General features: G+C 39.1%; 1 protein-coding gene across 1 annotated transcript; it reads left to right on the forward strand.

The window, feature by feature from the left end:
• The first annotated feature begins 3,266 nt into the window (after positions 1–3,266).
• On the forward strand, positions 3,267–14,787 carry HNMT (histamine N-methyltransferase). The gene is made up of 7 exons (XM_072418114.1): positions 3,267–3,322; positions 7,216–7,420; positions 9,769–9,821; positions 10,247–10,354; positions 10,478–10,608; positions 11,499–11,592; positions 12,808–14,787. Exons 2-7 carry the CDS (start codon positions 7,284–7,286, stop codon positions 13,164–13,166), a joined length of 882 nt encoding a protein of 293 aa, XP_072274215.1. The 5' UTR covers positions 3,267–3,322; positions 7,216–7,283; the 3' UTR covers positions 13,167–14,787.
• The last annotated feature ends 4,030 nt before the right edge of the window (positions 14,788–18,817 follow it).

An 18,817-nucleotide genomic window follows, 5' to 3' on the forward strand; every position in this document is an offset into this window, starting at 1 on the left:
CATCTTGTTGACTTACCTTTCTTTTATTGTTCCAGCCTTTTTTTTTAACCTAAACCGGACATGGGTTCCTACCTTTTCCTACTGTCTCCTCAATGAAAGTCTAAATAGGAGGCAAATAGTGGCAACTTGAAGAATATTGGGAGCCTCTGATATGGGAAATGATACAAGCTCCCCAAAACAACATAATAATGCTGCTTGAATATTAACACCATTCCAAACCTATTGCAATCATGGTTTTAATTTTCTCCCCAAAGCGGCAACATTCACAAAAAAACATCTGCGCTTTTTAAAATTTGTTTCCTGGCATTTAGCCATCTAATTTATACAATTTAAGCCACCAAAAAAGCAAAATGAGAAAAGAAACGTTTCAGTGAGTTCAGAAGCAGTCAGACATTTTACAGAAGGCAGCATGGCTTCATTTTTAAGAAGCAGAACAAAAGTAAAAGGCTAGAAATGTCCGCAAACATTTGCGATAATTTTTTAAAACTTTTTCCCTAAAGAAGAAATTTTTAAGTTTGTTCCTCCATGAAAGGAAAAGGTGGATGCAGGATCAGGAGGTCGCCGCTGATGTTCAGTTTCTCCTTGCTGGGTTTTCAGTTTGTAGCTATGTTCTGGAATGCTCTTCTTAAGATTATTAGTTTACATTGAATAAGTATTCCCCATACACAGCTATTCAACTATAGCAACAAGCAAATTCTATATAAATCAGTGGGCACAACAGTGCTGGCTTGAGGACCCAAACCACAACAATAAAACAAGATAAAAGTAATATTGCTATTGACACAGCTGAATCACTGCTTTATAGTTGTAAAGCTGTCCTAAGGGTAAATTGGTCTCTACAACTAAAGTCAGCAGAGTAAAGGGCTATGTCATTAAGTGTCTAGCAAGTGGTAAAACATTTAGTGCTATCCAGTGTCCACCCATGCAGATCCTGGTGCTATAAAGTGTCCACCATGCAAATCTTGGTGCTATCCAGTGTCCACCCATGCAGATCTTGGTGCTATAAAGTGTCCACCATGCAAATCTTGGTGCTATCCAGTGTCCACCCATGCAGCTTTGGTGCTATCCATTGCCAACATTCAGATCTTGGTGCTATAAAGTGTCCACCCATGCAGATTTGGTGCTATCCAGTATCCACCCATGCAGATCTTGGTGCTATCCAGAGTATGGCAGTGACAGTCCTATTGATGGTGTTGGAACACCAATGGAAAGGGGGCAGCTGAAGGCATTATCTACACAACTGGAAAATGGGTTACTCTGATGGGCATGTCATCAGAAAGAAAAGGGCATCCTAATACTTGCTACTTGTGAGTGTCATTGTTATGAGATCATTGTAAAGTGGGGATACAAAGTGGTGATGGTTAGTTGCTGTTCTACACTATATTTGGGTTTTAGATGACATTGCTTTACATTTTTGTACTGATGATATGTGACATCAAAGTGTAAATACAAGTAGTGCACAAGGTTAGAATGGCATGAATAATGTTGGATGCTCAGGATAAAGGAACTAGTAGTCAGTGCAAAGATCATCAGAAGGTGTGCAGCTGAGCTGGAGATAAGCCATATCCACAGATACCCCATAATGCATGCTACTAACTCCACCATGTGGGTGGCCTTTTCCCCCCAAAAATTAAACATTTGCCCACGCTGATCTATCAATCTATCTATTTGTGGTTATTGATATATATCTAAGTTATACTCCTATTTAACATGCAACTGTTATTTTCCCCACTACATCATGCATAGTCCTATAAATAGGCAGCGAGTGTAACAACTTTAAACAGCTGATAAAAGGCAGGTAATGATGAGATGAATTGACACTCTACAAATGAGTGACAAACGCCCATTACCAAAAATATTAGCTAAAAGCTCTTCAGTGATTTAATCAATGTTAATTAAGTCCTCCCATAGTAATTAATTCACTTCCTGCACAAAGCTTTATTAGTGGTGTCTATCTCTCTTGATCAAACAGAGTGTCCAATCTATATGTAATTACAGAATCACAGCTTCCATGTACAGCAGAGGAATAAGGTGTGCCGGAGTCTGAATAATGATTGTCCTGAGTGTATTTGTGTAGATAATACCTTTCTGGCTGTGTGATACAGGTCAAGGGGTGAACGCTTGTCATAGACACTGGATGAATGCCAAGCAATCAAAGGCTGATATTATTTAAAAACCCTGATATGCAGACATAAAAAAATTGCAATGCAACAAGTCTACAAGCCAGCATGTTTATGTACAAGGAAGACATTATTAGTACAAATGTATACAACATCATGTAAAGGATAGTGCAAAGTAAAGGTTGGTACAAGCCCAAGAGTTCATTATTGGCATATATATATGCTAATTATATATATATATATATATATATATATATACTGTATATAAAACAAAAATATTACAAAGCAACTATCAATAAAATTAAAGCTGAAAATGAGTAAATAAAAAACATACAACAGGGGGTTATGAAGGAAGCTAGGGGGCACTGCAGGGGGTTATGAATAAAGCTAGGGGGTACTACAGGGGGTTATGAAGGAAGCTAGGGGATACTGCTAGGGGGCATTAGAGGGAGCTAGAAGTTGCATGCTGGGGTGGAGCACACCTGCCTAAATATAAATGGGATAGTGATTTTGTGTTCCATGTTAAGTTCACCTTACTTTCCTGCCAAAAAGTCTGTGATTGCACAGTCATATCATATAATATACTATTTTGTCTTGATGTAAGAAAATAGTGGGGATACAATAGAACCCCTGTCCTATTATTAATGTGATCTAGGGCTCTCAGGGATTTCCTCCTACATTCCCTCCTGCTGACAATGTTTTACCAGACAGGTAGGGAGAGCGCTGCAACAGAAACCCATACAGAAATAAAATGCTTTTCCCCATCCTTTAGCAGTGTATGGGGCAGTTAGAACCCCTGCAAAGTTGTTGTTCCTAGATGTATTGCAAAATTTCACTTTTTCTGGTGATACTATTGTCATGAGGACAGGTAATGTTCTACAAAGGATCTCTAGACAATAGCAGAAATCCAAATCTAAAAGTATATTTGGCCTGACATACTCTTTGAGTAAATATTATTGTATGCTTTCTGTGTAAAGAGTTCTTTTGTGAAAGGTTGAATGAATTGAGTGTGTGGTGCAGCCGTATTGTTCCCTTACAAGTATTATACACATAGTGTGCACTGACAATAATCATCTCATTATGGCTTCCTGCTCACATGGCTGTAGAGGAATGTGTAGGCGGGTATAGGAGAGCTGACTCTGCAACTCCTCATTCATGTCATTTCAGGCCAGCTTCCTGCAACTTCACAACTTCCCAATCCGGTGAGTACAGTTCTGCTTACTTCTGAACATTGTACAGGAAATATGATATATATTGTCAAGCACAGGAACCCACAGCACATAGGTGCCAGAACCCCACATAGTACTGCGATATCCTGCACCTGGTCATGTGCTGCATATATGGATCATATTCTTCTGTACATGACATGACTCTCCCTGGAGTCAGTAACAGCTCCGACATGTATTACAGAATTCTGCCCAAAGGCCTTTTCTTAGGATGGTGCAAAACAGAACAATGCGAACGTTTACATAGTATCCTCTTAGACTTTATTCTTGGTTGGGTTGGGTCCTCCAGGGTCACTTTGTATTTGGTATTGTATTTGGTATGTATTCAGGTTTGTCATCTGCTAGCCCTTTTAATTGTACATCACTGCATCATATGTTGATGCTTTAGAAATATCAATGTACAGCGCTGTGTGATAAAATAGATAAAAAAATAGAAAGTGACATGGCTTGGAGAGGTATTGGGATAGGAACGAGTTGTATGTATGATAACAAAGTGCTAGCAATTCCAATTAAAGAAGGTGTAAAACTAGTTCCAGCTCCTACTAAGTGTGAGCAGTAAGGAACCAGAAAAGAGAGGTTTGTAGCAAACAGTAAGATATTTATTAAGGGCAAAATTTGCAAGCTAGACGAAGCTCGACTAAAACATAAACAGCACGTTAGGGTGTCTAGTCTCTGTATAGTCATCTGGTGACACAGAGGTAAATAGGTCTCGGCCCTGACACGTTTCGTCATGAGGCTTCTTCAGGGGGTGAGACGCAATATCAGATGCGTCCAGGGATATCATAGATGTGGATGGAAATCTTGGTGGAGAAGGAGGAAGGGTGCCAGGGGCAGTGTCTTCATATCTGGAGATAATAGAGTTGGTAATGGTATTTGGATGATCCTCTTTGGATGGTGGAGATTGAAACCTCTTTAGAACACCTGGGTATCCCAGAGGGTCTGCTGTTCCTGAGCGTTGTAATGTCACTTGTTCAGCGGATGTTGACCGGGAAGCTGGGAATCTGTTGGTTGCGTAATAGAGAGCCTTAACAGGATAGATATGAGCAGCTGCATTATTTCTTAGAATTCCACAAATGTAATGCAACATGAGATCTAAGTGTCAGCCTTCCGCTATCTTCTTACTTCTACACAGGACCTCTTGTTTAACTGTTTTAGAGGATGCTGGAAGGCTTAGTTGGTAAAGTTGCTTTGTGGTCGGAATGGGGAAATTGTATTGAGGGCAACAAGATTTGCTTATAGCTCTGGCCATGCAACAGAACGTTAGGGCACAACCGCGTAGCTAAAAGCAATCTGCTCCAGCTATGTGCAATGTAACGGACCTAAACTCTCCTGGCTGGGCCTATGGAGGACCTCTGTGGCTCACCACAGATGTGAAATGACCCTTATGCACTTGTTACCACAGCATAACAATGTAGACCAAGCCTTAGAGCTCTCATACATTTTACCAGGACTATTGAGTAAGGATTATTAAATTATGGAGAAATGTCAAATGTAATGAATGTCAGCATTTTCGGTAAATCGTAGATTTGTGATTGTGATCAGGATTTGTGGATTGTGAAATTCTTGGACTAATCGGAATGCATATTTACTAAATTTGCAGCTCAGCATAAACAAATAAAATTCTCAGCATTCCATAGATTTTTTTCACCAGCAATCCCCACCAATCACTGAGCACCCATGACCTCCCCCAGGCTATTTATTATATACATTTTTACTATAGCAGATGCAGTTGTAGTATACAATATATTGTCATCAGTAATTATTAATATTAATATTAGTTCACTGTATTTATATAGCGCCAACATATCACACTGCATTTATCAACTAACATTTATGTTATTTTAAAGCAAACCTATGCCATTAGTATATGGGAGGTTCCATCGCTCACCTTCTCAATTTTACTTGGTACCCTGTTTCCCTGATGATAAGGCACTGTCTTATATTTTTTGAAACGCCAAAATATGCTTCTGATTCATGTGCCATTTATTGTCCCCTTCTGATCACTCATGTGCCATTCATTGTCCCCTTCTGATCACTCTGTGCCATTTATTGTCCCCTTCTGATCACTCATGTGCCATTCATTGTCCCCTTCTGATCACTCATGTGCCATTCATTGTCCCCTTCTGATCACTCATGTGCTTATTGTCCCCTTCTGATCACTCATGTGCCATTCATTGTCCCCTTCTGATCACTCATGTGCCATTCATTGTCCCCTTCTGATCACTCATGTGCATTCATTGTCCCCTTCTGTTCACTGACTCACTTTTTTTGGGTTCTACAGCCGGGTAACAGACTCCATTAGGGCAGGGATCAGCAGCTTGCTTGTCCTTCCTGGCGCGGAGGTGCGGGCACGTGGGCAGGCCTTTGTAGTCCCTTTTTGTTTTGCTCTGCACTGCAGCCAGCACGGACGGAGTCACACAGAGGCACACAGTTACCCACCGTAGCACCCGAATGGGTGATTCGGGCAGGTGCAGGTATCGGTGGGTGTCTTATTTGCGGGGGGTGGCTTATTTTAACGTTTTGGGCAAAAATCTGGGTGGCTTATTTGATGGGGATGGCTTATCATTGGGGAAACATGGTATCAGCCTCTTGTAGTCTCTGTGTTGCGGAGATCATAGCAGGGGAGGGAGAAGCTGGACAAGGAGCCAATAAATTTGTACTGCAGTGCTCATATGCTAAAGCCCCATAAAGACTTTTTTATTTGAGTCTTTATTATTTTTATTATTATTATCATTAATAATATTAATAAACAGGATTTATATAGCACCAACTTATTACACAACGCTGTACTGTACATTAAATAGGGGTTTCAAATGACAGACAGATACGGACAGTGACACAGGAGGATGAGAGGACCCTGCCCAGAAAAGACTTCCAATGGACATTAGAGAATTGTTGCTCGAAATGATCTTTCAAAATTGTTTCCAGTGAGAGATGATTGAACGGGTACTGTACACACACTGCCCCTTTGTTTTGTGGGAAGGGGAGGTTGAGCAAGGGAACCCTGCTGTGCTCTCCTCCATAGGAGTGGACTGTAGTCATTTCAAATTCCTTGATTGTTCATAAATCTGCAATGGTGGTAACAGAGCATGACTGTTTGTCTCAGATGATTACTATCTGACATTTGTACATTCAATTTCTGCTTTTTCTTTCCTTATTTAAGCACAGGGTGGGATAGGGACCTCTAAGTGTTACTAAATTGCAACACGAAAACATCAGGGCAGGTTTTTGGACTGATATGTGATATTTCCCCTAAATAAGCAGGCTCGTCCTGTGAAACGCGTTGGATTTCCAAATATCACCTGAGTATTAGTATCACCAAGATGCTGACCCCATCTTAGTTGAATCTGTTATGGTGTTTTACATTTTGTGTTGGTTTTTATATTCTGTTGTATTTGTTCTTGTTTTACTATTATGTTACTGCCATATTAGGTCCTGATTTTATTACTCATTAAAAAACATTTTGGATATTTTATGAATATTATTGTGTCACACAACTCCCTGCTTTTCTGGAAGTTTTTCCTCTATGGGTATACTGTTGTAAATCCGTTTTCTTTTATTTTGTACTATAAACAGATTACTGCATACTTAATTTACTGAAAACAGGCCATCCCTAAATTAATATATAATAAATTAAAAAGTACAGATCCCCTTTACATTCCCTTGAAGCTCAGGCATTTTTGCTGCCTGCAGTTCTCATTCTGTGGTGTATCACTGAAATAATAATTCAGCAGGAAATCTGATTGAAGGAATCACACAGAAACATATTAGCACACCAGTGGCTGAGATGTGTCGATAAGCTGGCTCTGTGTCGTACACAGCTAATATCTCCCCGACAGAGTGCTGAAATCCTGTGCTTCCTCATACAGGGCCAGCAGCTGAGGCCAAGACAAACACAAGAAGCTTTTCATTTCTCCTTGCTGCAGAGGAAGAAAACATGGAGCCCGAGATGAGGAGCCTGATGTCTGACAACAGCCGATACGTAGAATCGTTTCGCCTTTTCCTTCAGAATTCTACAGAGCACCAATGCATGCAGCACTTCATAGAGACCAAACTAGCCAACATTGTGTCCAGGTACTGTACCCTACTTATAAGACTTACCTGCTGTTTCTTTCCTTTAGTTGTGACCTCTCGTGAAAGAAATCTAAACATACCTGCACATTAATCATTTTTCATATTATTATTACACAATGTTTATATACCAACATATTACGTAGCGCTTTACAAAGTCCATAGTCATGTCACTAGCTGTCTCTCAAAGGAGCTCACAATCTAATGTCTATTAGTCAAAGTATTATGTCATTAATACAGTCTACGGTCAATTTTGTGAGGAAGCCAATTAAACTATGTTTTTGGAATGTGGGAGGAAACCCTCGCAAACACAGGGAGACCCTGAAAATTCTATGCAGATAGTGTCTTGACTGAGATTATAACCTGGGACCCAGTACTGCAAAGGCCATAGTGCTAACCACTGAACCACAGTTCTGTGAACCTGTTTTACCATGTGCCTCAAGGGCCAAAAATCATACGTGTGGTCATGCATACAGGTGTAGGTCGCTATGCATGCAAGGCCTGGCTAATGAATGATCATTCAAAAGAATTCTGTACATACCTGCATGTTGTGCCTATGAAGTAGGGATAGGGAGCATTTGGGCCTACTAAGGGGGTGATTAAAGGGCTCCACCATTAAGGATGTTTTTCGCACAAGCAGCTTTGGCCAAGGTCACAGTGGGCCTAAAATCAGACAATCACCCCAAATAGGGCTAGCAGTTTTCAGTGTGTGCAGTGTAAGCTCCTGACCGATATTTTTAAAGCAGTTGTGTATTTAGTAGGTGGTCACCCTTAACATGATTGATGTAATAGGGAGGGTAGCTATAGTGAGAAAAGCAGTTGGGTGATGTGAAGACAAGAAGGGGTTGCATTGAAGAGATGGGTGGGGTGCTGGATAGGTATGGCATAGTGGGAAAGGGTAGGGGGGTTTTATGGCTCCAGCAGGGAAGAGGAAGGGGGAGAGTAGACATTGGAAGAGGAGCGTGGCAGCAATGACTGCAAATGTAAGAGTTGAGGGGGGTATGAATTAAATATGATAAAATAAATGTTTATAGCTATTATCCACACCCTTTAAACCAAGCTCACATTCTTCTGCCTGCCATCATTAACATCCTGCACAGTGCCTCTGTATACCTGGACCTTTCAAAACCCTAAAAGTGCATCTGTATGCTCACTACAAATCTCACCAATTGGTAGTTTTAGCCAATATACATTAGGTAGTGGATAGGGTTCCATGGGCACCAAGTTTACATTCTGGCCAGTAAAAAAAGGACTATGTGCCATTGTTATAATTAGAAAAGAGTTCATAGGAAATCATGTGGTCAATGACCAAAAAAGTGGAAACCTGGCCTGCAACACATTGTTCTATTACCCATACACCTAGACCTCAACGGTCCACTCTTGCCCAAAAAAGAATATTATTTTAGAATGTCCCTGCAGATTACTTCCTATGATGAGGAGATCTGAGGTTGCCAAATATCGTCTTGCAGGCCAAGCAGAAATGGAGGAATATTCTGTATTTTGAGTTTGGGGTTTTTGGTTTGAGGGTGTAGCTCTCTAATACCCCTTCCATTGCCAGGTGAACCCAATGTCTACGCAATATTCATGACATTGCTTGTGAATGGCCAAATTTACTTCTCATCAAACAATTCGAGTAGAAATGTAGATATAAACAGCATTCAACAATTCTTTGGCATTTCATCTGTTTCCTTATTCTTTTTCCTGCCTCTCCTTGTATTTTGTTAATCTGTTTACCAATGGAAGAGTTTTTGTTGTTTTAACAGTTTACCAAACACATTTGTAGGGTGTTAGTTGCATATCAACTAATTGAGATTGGCAATTTACTGAATATAAGTAATTGTGTTTCACACAATTTAATTTGAATGCCTATTCTTGTATTCACAAGGACTTGTCATTCACTTACTGCTGCAAAATAGAGTTAAGCATGAATTTTAGGAGGGTATTAAGGTGTGTGGGAGGGAAATAAATAAGATTTACAGTCAAAGACCAGAAATAAAGACACCCCAGCCTTACAGCAGCAGTAAGACCACCTGTTCTATTTATGTATGTGGACTTCTCTTCTGTTTGCCATGTGTACCTACAGTGAGTTTGCTGAAAGTGTGACATAGTTGGCTTTGGACTAAGCATGCTTGTTGGGTAGGTTTAGTTTTGTTGGGAGTTTTAGACATTGCTGTCTTAAAGGTTTACATTGAATAAACCTGGACAAGTTGCCAAGATTGCTTATTGCATATCATGGGATCTTGGGTGAATACCCATGGCAGATGTTTGGCATTTGCTTCATTGTTTGTCAAACTTTTTTCTCCAATGTTGGTTTGTGTCTATGATACTTACTGTTCCTATTTCTTTCTCAGCATAGGTGATGGCAAAAAAGTAATCAACGTCCTCGGAGTAGGAAGCGGCTCAGGTAACATCAGCTGTATTTTCATAGATATTACAATAACATTTTAAACACTTTGAAATACAAACAGGCACTGACCGCATGTCTTAGGCACATTAAAGTGCCTGGTCTTACCTTAATTTTGACCTGCCACCACCCTAATCCACCAGCTGAAAAAGTATTTGTATGTGAATCAGCATTCATCTCCCTTTACCAGAATGTGGCAGTCAGGGATGGATTTAGACAGCTCATCAGCTAGACACTAGGAATTCACTAGATTTATCAACAGATAGTTTTTGCATTTATCAGATAATACAAGACACCATTGATGTTACATTGAGCAAATCAAGGGGAGCAAACAGTAGAAGTTCACTGTCAAGATTTAGGTTTACTTTAACTCCTACAAAACATGAAACACATTACATAATACAACAAAATCTGTTTTTTTTTAGGTGAAATAGACTTGCAGATGCTCTCCAAGATTCATGCCAGATATCCCGACGTCTCCATTAATAACCATATTGTTGAGCCCAGCCCTGAACAGATATTGAGTTACAAAGGTGAGTCTGCTATCTGCACTTATAGCACATAGCCAGCAACCATAAAAATGGCAAAAATTACTTAATTCATTTCAAAGTTCATTATGGAGATGATCTTGATTGAATTCTGTCTTGTGTCTGCAGAACGAGTGGCCAAGACACCGGGCCTGGACCATATAACCTTCCACTGGAACAAAAAGACTTCTACAGAGTTTGAGGTTCAAGTGAAAGGGGAGAATCTGGATACAAAGTATGATTTCATTCATATGATTCAGGTTGGTGCTATGTTAACTGTAAACTAGATCCCTGAGAAGTGTCTCTCAAGTCAAAACAAACAAATAACAGATAGGTAAATAAAAATTAAATGGCCCAGCAGCAATCAATATTAATGACAACCAGCATATATGAACTTTAGGAGCCAAGGCTGGCATGAAGGCACCCAACTGGGTGTTCACAATAGATTGGTATGGGCTCATATATATATTTTTTAAAAATGTAGTTTGTAATTTATTATTCTACTCAAGGTCACTATGCTTTAAAAAACTCTTTTGTTACCTGGATCCTGGGGCATTGGACTCCTTGTTTCTGAATCTGCCATTTCAAAGGCAAGGATTCCTAAAGAAAATCTGTTACAAAGTTGAGCATGTAATATAAAAAAGTAAAGATTGCCTGCAGTGAGAAGTGTATATCAAAATGATTATCTAGTACAGACAGCTTATGTTATGTGCAATTGTGGCTTTGCCTGTACAAGTCAAGCCTGGTTCTCCACTGGCCGACCACCAGAAACTCTCTGTTAGCTCTTTACTATGATGGGCTGTCTCATTGGCCAACAGGGAATCTTAGAAGGTGGAAGGCCATAGACCTAAGCTCAAAATTTACAGAAATTATGTGTATTGTCAGCTGCCAAAAAATTAGGATAAATTTGGGTTGTAATCTTAGACTGTATTAAAGACATATGACTATGGTAGGGGTATTAGATTGTGACCCCCTTTGAGGGACAGTTAGTAACATGACTATGGACTTTGTAAAGGGCAGCATAATATATCAGCAATACTGTATAATAATAATTTAAATATACTGAGTGGGCTTTCTGATTTGCAGTGTTTTTTGTATGTGATAGAACTGATTTCAGTTCCTTTTTAAAAATTATTTTGTGCCTTAACAGATGCTGTACTATGTGAAGGATATTCCCGCTACTCTAAAATTCTTCACCAGCCTGCTTTCCACAGAAGGGAAACTCCTTATAATCCTTGTATCTGGTAAGACATGAGCAAAGCATTCTTGTTTTTTATGGGAAATTGATGTACCCAAAGTATGAGCTTTGCAAGTTTTGCTTTAAAAGGTTTGCATTTGATTGCAATGAATGTATCCAGTGGGGTTAGGGGACCCTTGCCTGTGACAAGGACAGCTTAGCTTCAGTGTATTACAATGGATTGTGGTGTGCTATGTTTTAAAAAGAACATATACTTTTGTTTGACCATTGCAGGGCATTTGCAGTCCAGTCCTGATGAATAGTCTAGTGTAACATATGTAAACACATGGCACAATGGATATGGCACAAAGTTGAATCCAGGCTCAGGTTTGGGGTTAGAGGTTCACTTTGAAGGTAAGGTTAAATAGGGACTGAATTTTGGAAAATATGCCCCAAAAGGGGTAGATGAGGAGGCACTCATTTTCAGTAGTGCCTAGGGTCCCCCTGCAGCTGATCTTTCTTACATTATTGGCTTACCATTCTTTATTGTGTTTTATTTTGAGTTGGGGTGACTATCTTGGTAAAGGTGGGGTTTAGCTCCTTCATAGCAGAACCTCCAGGAAAGAGAAGGGTGTGCCACTTATGTACAATTTAACTGCTGTCCCAACATAATTCCTGATCTTCCTCCATATGTGCAGTATTCTGCGTGAGCATTGACACCATATTACAGGAAGAGTCTCAGAAATACCATTATAATAAAAAAGGAAAAAGGAAATTAATGCAACCACCATGGCTAAGGACTGGTACGCTGCATTTTCCTACTTCTTTGCATTTTGGCTTAGAAACACTTTTTAATGAGCAATTGAAAAGTGTTTCTGCAATTAAGGATGAATTAACAAGGGATTGTTGGTTATTTTTGTTATTTAGGTTATGTGCTGTTTATGTTTTGGACATTTTTTGTTAAGATATTAGAAGGTTTAACACTAATATTAAATGGCTGTTAAGGCTGCCATTCAATCCAAGCAGTGGTGTTGTGTGGTGTTTATTTAGGAATATAGGGGGGTAAAAAGAATTGTGTAAGGATAAGTAAAGTTGAAGGAGTTTTAATTTGCATTTAGGTCACCACCATTTTATCCAGTGATATCTCAATTTTAGCGAGGGAGCAGTTAACCCATCCACAGAAATACAAGTTATGGATAGATTGGCCTTTCATGCATTTATCTGCTGTATTTCTTGTATCCACATATGACTGTAAAATATTCGGCTTTGCTTTTGCTAACAGGAAACAGCGGGTGGTCTACACTGTGGAAAAAATACGGATCCCGCTTGCCTCTGAATGATATGTGCCTTTACATCACAGCAGGAGACATTGCGGACATGTTGACTTCAATTGAGGCCAAATACCAGAGTTACGACCTGCAGTCTGATATGGACATCTCGGAATGTTTTGTGGAAGGAGACAGGAATGGGGAGCTGCTCCTGGATTTCTTAACAGAAACCTGTAATTTTAAGAATAATGCCCCAGCCGACCTTAGAGAGGAGATCATAGAGGAGCTGAAGAGTTCTCGGTGCAGCTCTATAAGGGATGGCAAAGTCATTTTTAATAACAATCTTAGTGTGATTGTGGTTGAGAACAAATAGGCATCACCCCAACCAGGATGTCCTTGTCTGTTTGATAGAGGAATGTAAAAATGTATTGCTAGGCAACCAGTAAGATTAAAGAATTTCACATTACATTTAGAAGTCATTGCAGAATAGGCAGAATGCCCTGCGAGTTTACATCACTTTGAGATTTATATACTTTTCTTTTTGGCAAATTGAGCAGAATTGATCTAGTACCTATCGTTGGCACTTTAGTCTTTTACTGGTAGTTTTGTAAAATTTGTTGTAAAATTGTTTCTGGGGAATGCAACTCAATCAGACAAATGCAGGAGAGCAAAGCTAAGTGCCACTCCCTTGTCTTACCCTCTTCATTGAACGGTTTAAAGCATCCATTCATTCATCTGTTGCCGGAAACGACCACAAAAGATCATTTCCAACAACAGTCATCTGACTTCTATTGGACATCTGTACAGGACAGAATACTTTGCTTTTGACAAAATCCAGATTTCAAGGACTATTCTGTGAAATCTGATTTATGTAGATTATAAAGAACTTAGATTAGCGGAATATATTGCTTGGGGCTGATCCAAAAGGGATGCCACAACCAAAGGAATTATTTGCTTAGATTAGTGAATGCTTTGGTTTACTTTGCAAAAACGCCCTAATTAGATGCAAGGAAATCTAAAGCTATGTGCACACAACAGAAGATTCTCACCTGGGGCAGTTAGTGAAAATGACATGTACAATGGTTCCCAGAAGACCGACATGAACATTCACTGTTCAGTTCTATAGAGAAGGGCACTCCTTCATTCATCTCTCACTGGAAATGATCACAAAATAGTGTTTCCATTGACAATCCTCTGATGTCTCTCGGACATGGGACGTGGGGACTTGGGGCTTCTGAAAAGATTTTTCCTTGCACATGATTGTCAGCAGAGCTTCACCTCATTTACTGAGCTAAGTGAAACATCCATGCAAGAGGATAATTCCTTTCATTAACCAATCCTATTGTAGGTAAATATACTTCCTAAGCCAATGCAATGTCCTCTAGCTAATCCTTCCTTCCTACCACCAATTATACTCAGCATTCTAAGGGACATTTTTATGGTACTGGTAAATGTGAAAAACCTATAAGAATTCTGTTAAGCTTTTATATAGGACATAAGCAATGATCTTGCAATGAATATACAGTATTTTGGAAATGTTGATCCAGCAGCACAATCAGGTTTTTCATATTATCAGAAAACAGATAATAGAAAGTAAAGTTGGCTGGTGTATGGCCTGTATGCAATCAAGGCTGCTTTTTTAATTTCTGTACTGGAGGATACCCTGTAGGATAGTTGCTACACCAATGTTGTCAGACTGGCAAAACTGAAAACACAAAAGTGCATGATTTGTATATTGTCCTGTTTAGGGACAGGTAACACCAGAAGATAATACACTGCAGTGATAAGACCTTGTGCAAAGAATCAATGCTGCTATTCATGTAAGGGGCAGTCTGTGTCCAGTATTTCAATTTAAATGACAACACATTTGACTTAATTTGCACCTTTTATTATTACAATTGTTAAGAATAAATTGTATTGAAATGCCAAACACGCTAAGTATGTTGTTGGTTACATACATTAACCTTTATGAATAAAAGGTCAGAAACCTCAAATTCTTTTTCTAAAGGGTTCAGCTTTAAATGAATCCATAAAAGATGTTTCTTTTCTCTAAGAACGATGCCTATTTGGTTCATCAGTAATAATTGTCACCACTACATTATTGGACTAACTAAAACCAAGTAGTCTATTCATGGCTGATTTCTGTGGTCTTAAGAAAGTATCTCAAAGTGTACCACGGTGCCTCCATTTATTGTTGGGCATGGAGAACAGTGGGTGTTTCTAAAAAACATGGTTTATGACAGCCTTTCTGGACCTTTTTACCATAGAGAAACCAATGAAAAAAAGTTCAGGTTATCCAGCAACTCCTGATATTACTATATCCACAGCTCACAGTACATTAGTGTGGTGGTCATTGTGAAGAATTTTTCTTACATTGGTGGCGATTGGGAAGAATATCATCACTACAGATAGCCAAAAAGATCATTGGTGTCACTTAAAACTGACCAGAGAGGCGCAAATTCCTTAGAAGAACCCTAGTTTTTTATGGAATACTGGTTGAGAAACACTGGTTTATAAAACCACAACTTTTCACATTTTCTTGCATCAGCTTTCTTTTCAGCTCTTAGCATTTAACAACTTTACATTTATTTACAATTTAGAAAGCCCCCAAGCAATACATTTCTGAAAGACTTTCCTCTGCTAATATCACAGATTTTAAATATATTTCTATATATCCCCTGCATATATCAGTGACTGCAAGCCATGTCTAAATGGTAAAGCATGTCCACTTGGGGATGGCACAGGAGTACATACACACATCCACGAGAAGCTAAGAACTATATTAAAAATAAAACAAACAGAAAAATAACACAAACCTATTTAGCTGAAGTATTCTTTGGGTAGATTTAGTTCTAATCAAAGCAGATCCCCACCATGAAAGTTTAATTACCATTGCCCCCAACTTCCCGTCCTTATTTATCCAGAGTAAATACCAAGATTAGCAAATCCAATGTTTTTTTCACATCTGATCTCCTGAAAATTGCCATCGTAATTCTTCTGTTGAAAGTGTCAGCGATACTGTTGGTGAAGCAAGACCCATGTTTTTTTTTCCAAAACTAGCCATAATTGTAACAATGTTCATTGGGTTTACCAAACTATGATATACATAAACATCTTACTGTTCTAATCACACTTTATTTCTAGCCAAGAACACCCTTTCAGTACATGGTTGGTAGATCTAATCAATGCTCAAATTAGATTGATGCTTGTTTAGTAAGCATATGAGTAGAAAGAACATTTATTAATGTGGATGGTGGATGTTGATGGTAGAAGTAGATATACAACCTGTAAGCTCTAATTGTTTTACTGGAAACCCAGAAGTAGCTCACATCCAGTTTTTCTTGGTCAAACAGTAAATTAATAATTTATATTCCATGAAAAAAGGTTCAGACCTGCAGCAGGCGCAAGGGAGCTGCTTGCACCACAGTATTGGTTCTTAAAGAACCAGCAATTGCAGATTTGACAGTGTGTGGCAGTAACTGGCACTAAACTGTTCTTTTCCAACCCCATTCATTCTCCATGTGGCTGCTGTGGGTAGAGGCTACATGTAGCGTCTCCTCCAAGGCAGCGGCAATGAAAAGTCTTCTTCAAAGTATGCAAGACCTCTTGACTTCTTAGGCACACTGGGCCAACCGCAACCTTAACAGGTAAGTCCATAGCCATATATAAGCTTTGATTCTGGTGAAGCTTTCACATCACCTTTCTTTCACTGGATCAGCTGGGAAGCAAATGGCAGGTAAGTATTTGTATTTGGGGAGGTCCCCATTTAAGTGAACCTGTTTCTGTACCCAAAGCACAGATTCCACTTATTCCATATCTTCTGCCATTATGCTCCCCACGCTGTTCTTAAAAAAACAACTCTTTGAATAATTTTGGACCTGTGGCTCTACTCACCTCTCCCATTCAATTAAATAATAATGATTGGGCATCTCTTTGTGCAGGCAGATGCATGCGGTTGTGGTGTGGTTGCAGTGTATTGCAGCTGTGGTTACTGAATGCAATAGGTTGCTTCTGGCCAGCCTCAGGCAGCCAGTTGCTTCCATTGACTTCAATGCAACCGCCTTTAACCGCAAGTTACAGCAGTTTGAAAGTGGTTGCGGTTGATTCTGGAGGCCTGAGAAACTCCAACAACTTCCTGAAAACATTTAACTGCAACCTCAACTGCACTCACCTGAAAGTCACAGAGACTGGTGATTGAGAGGTGAGTGGTGTGGTTGAGGTTGAACCATGGTTGATACAACAACCACAGTGTTAACTGGTACAGAGGCTGGGAGCAGCTAACGGCAGTAGTTAGCAACCCCAAAATCTGAAAAAGGCCTAACAATTCCATCATTGACAAACCATGAATAAAACTTGAACCTCACCTTATTTATATTGTACTTCTGATAAAAGTTTTCTAACTAGAACGACCGTGTTCTGAAGTTGTATGAAGTGTTGAGTTAAGGTGACCTCAATAAAAGCCGATCAGCAGAAGTAAACTTGCAGAACTGCTCCTGTGTTCTCCATCCTTGGTTCTGCCAAAAGCAGTTCTTGTTATTTTGTTGCAGAGTGTAGTTGTCTGTTAATGAATCACCCACCAGTATGTCCTGATTTTGCTAGCTAAACTGAAAACATAATAAGACTTAATAGACGCGGAGGGTCGCGCTGTGATGTCAAGAGCCTCAGGAAGGGCTTGCAGCCTATTCTAATCATTGTAATGTTTTATAATGGGATCTTTTTATTTCTGTGCATGGTTACTACACAGGTACTGATGTACTATAGTGGCTCTTGGATTGAACAGCTTCATACATAAAATAAGTGTTGGGTGTTAATTAAATTTCTAAACAAAAAGGTGCTGGGGTGCTGTATGATTGAGTTGGCCAGATTTATGTACATATTGTAGAACTTACAACTGAACACATTCTAGGTACTTTAAACAAAAGGGATGCAATGATTTGTTTGCTTTACAAACAAACTGATTATAAAAGATAGTAAGCTCTGTCCGATTTTTATTTATACATGGACCAAAGCAGGCATCTGTACATATTTGTAGACACATACAATATAGGAATATTTTTGATTTGTATTAGATATAGAGATTTGTAATCACTAGAGGGAGCTCCCCATTTATCTCAGATTTAATGCATAAGATTTAGGTAAACCCTGACAAATACCTTCCATTTACACCCTTTTGGTCTGTTAAAAATAGCATTAAAAGCTAATTGTGATATCTATTTATAAAAAAAATACCTGTTGCTCATGTCAGAAATCCTGTAAACTGGTAGATTCTTGTCCTCTTTATCTGTTCTGCACTTTTATCTGTTACATTGTTTCCAGGGTTGTGAGTTAAGTTTTATTGAAGAGAAAAGAAGGGGAGGTGTTTACAGTACTGTCCTTGGGTGACAACACAAGATAGAGCGCGGTGAGTGAAAAAGGTCACCCAAGGACAAAAAGTGCATTACTGATAGTATAACCAAATGAAAAAGCCTTAAAAACTAATGCAGCCACCACATCTAAAGATTGTAAGCTACAATGTGTTACATTTATGTTCTTGGGTTTAGATATGTTTTAAAGTACAGCGGATACATACCTCATTTTGATGATATTTGGCCAATTATAAACAACTGCATTTTTTCATTTTGATAAATAGTGTTTCACCTTTCATTTTTTGTTGCATCTCAGCACTGCTGATCTCTTGCAGCCCATTTCAACCACATAAGATTTATGTACATCCAAACTGCATGCCATTAATCAGGACCATCTCCCTAACAGTGACAACAGTAGAAAATGCTTGCTCATTGAGCATCAGCAAGTCCACTTGTAGTCTCACTGAGAAAACTTCCAATTTATGTTAATATCATTCAATTGCCATTAGAATGGCTAATAAACCCCCTATATGATAGCATAGTGCAGATGTCAGGTGTTCGGCTTTCATCTGTGACAAATTTGTCCCAAACATTAGTAATTCGGCTCGAAATGAATGATGCTGAATTGCATGTTTGGTGGTCAGAAAATAAAAGTGTAGCTGAATTGTGAAGAACAGTG

The sequence above is a fragment of the Pyxicephalus adspersus genome, chromosome 7, assembly GCF_032062135.1.
Source record: "Pyxicephalus adspersus chromosome 7, UCB_Pads_2.0, whole genome shotgun sequence".
NCBI lineage: Eukaryota > Metazoa > Chordata > Amphibia > Anura > Pyxicephalidae > Pyxicephalus > Pyxicephalus adspersus.

Excerpts from the sequence above, each read along its gene's own strand:
- HNMT (XM_072418114.1), top strand. The coding sequence starts at position 7,284 with ATGGAGCCCGAGATGAGGAGCCTGATGTCTGACAACAGCCGATACGTA. Across the intron at positions 10,609-11,498 it reads ATTTCATTCATATGATTCAG|ATGCTGTACTATGTGAAGGA; the intron begins GTTGGTGCTATG and ends GTGCCTTAACAG. Across the intron at positions 11,593-12,807 it reads CCTTATAATCCTTGTATCTG|GAAACAGCGGGTGGTCTACA; the intron begins GTAAGACATGAG and ends TTTTGCTAACAG.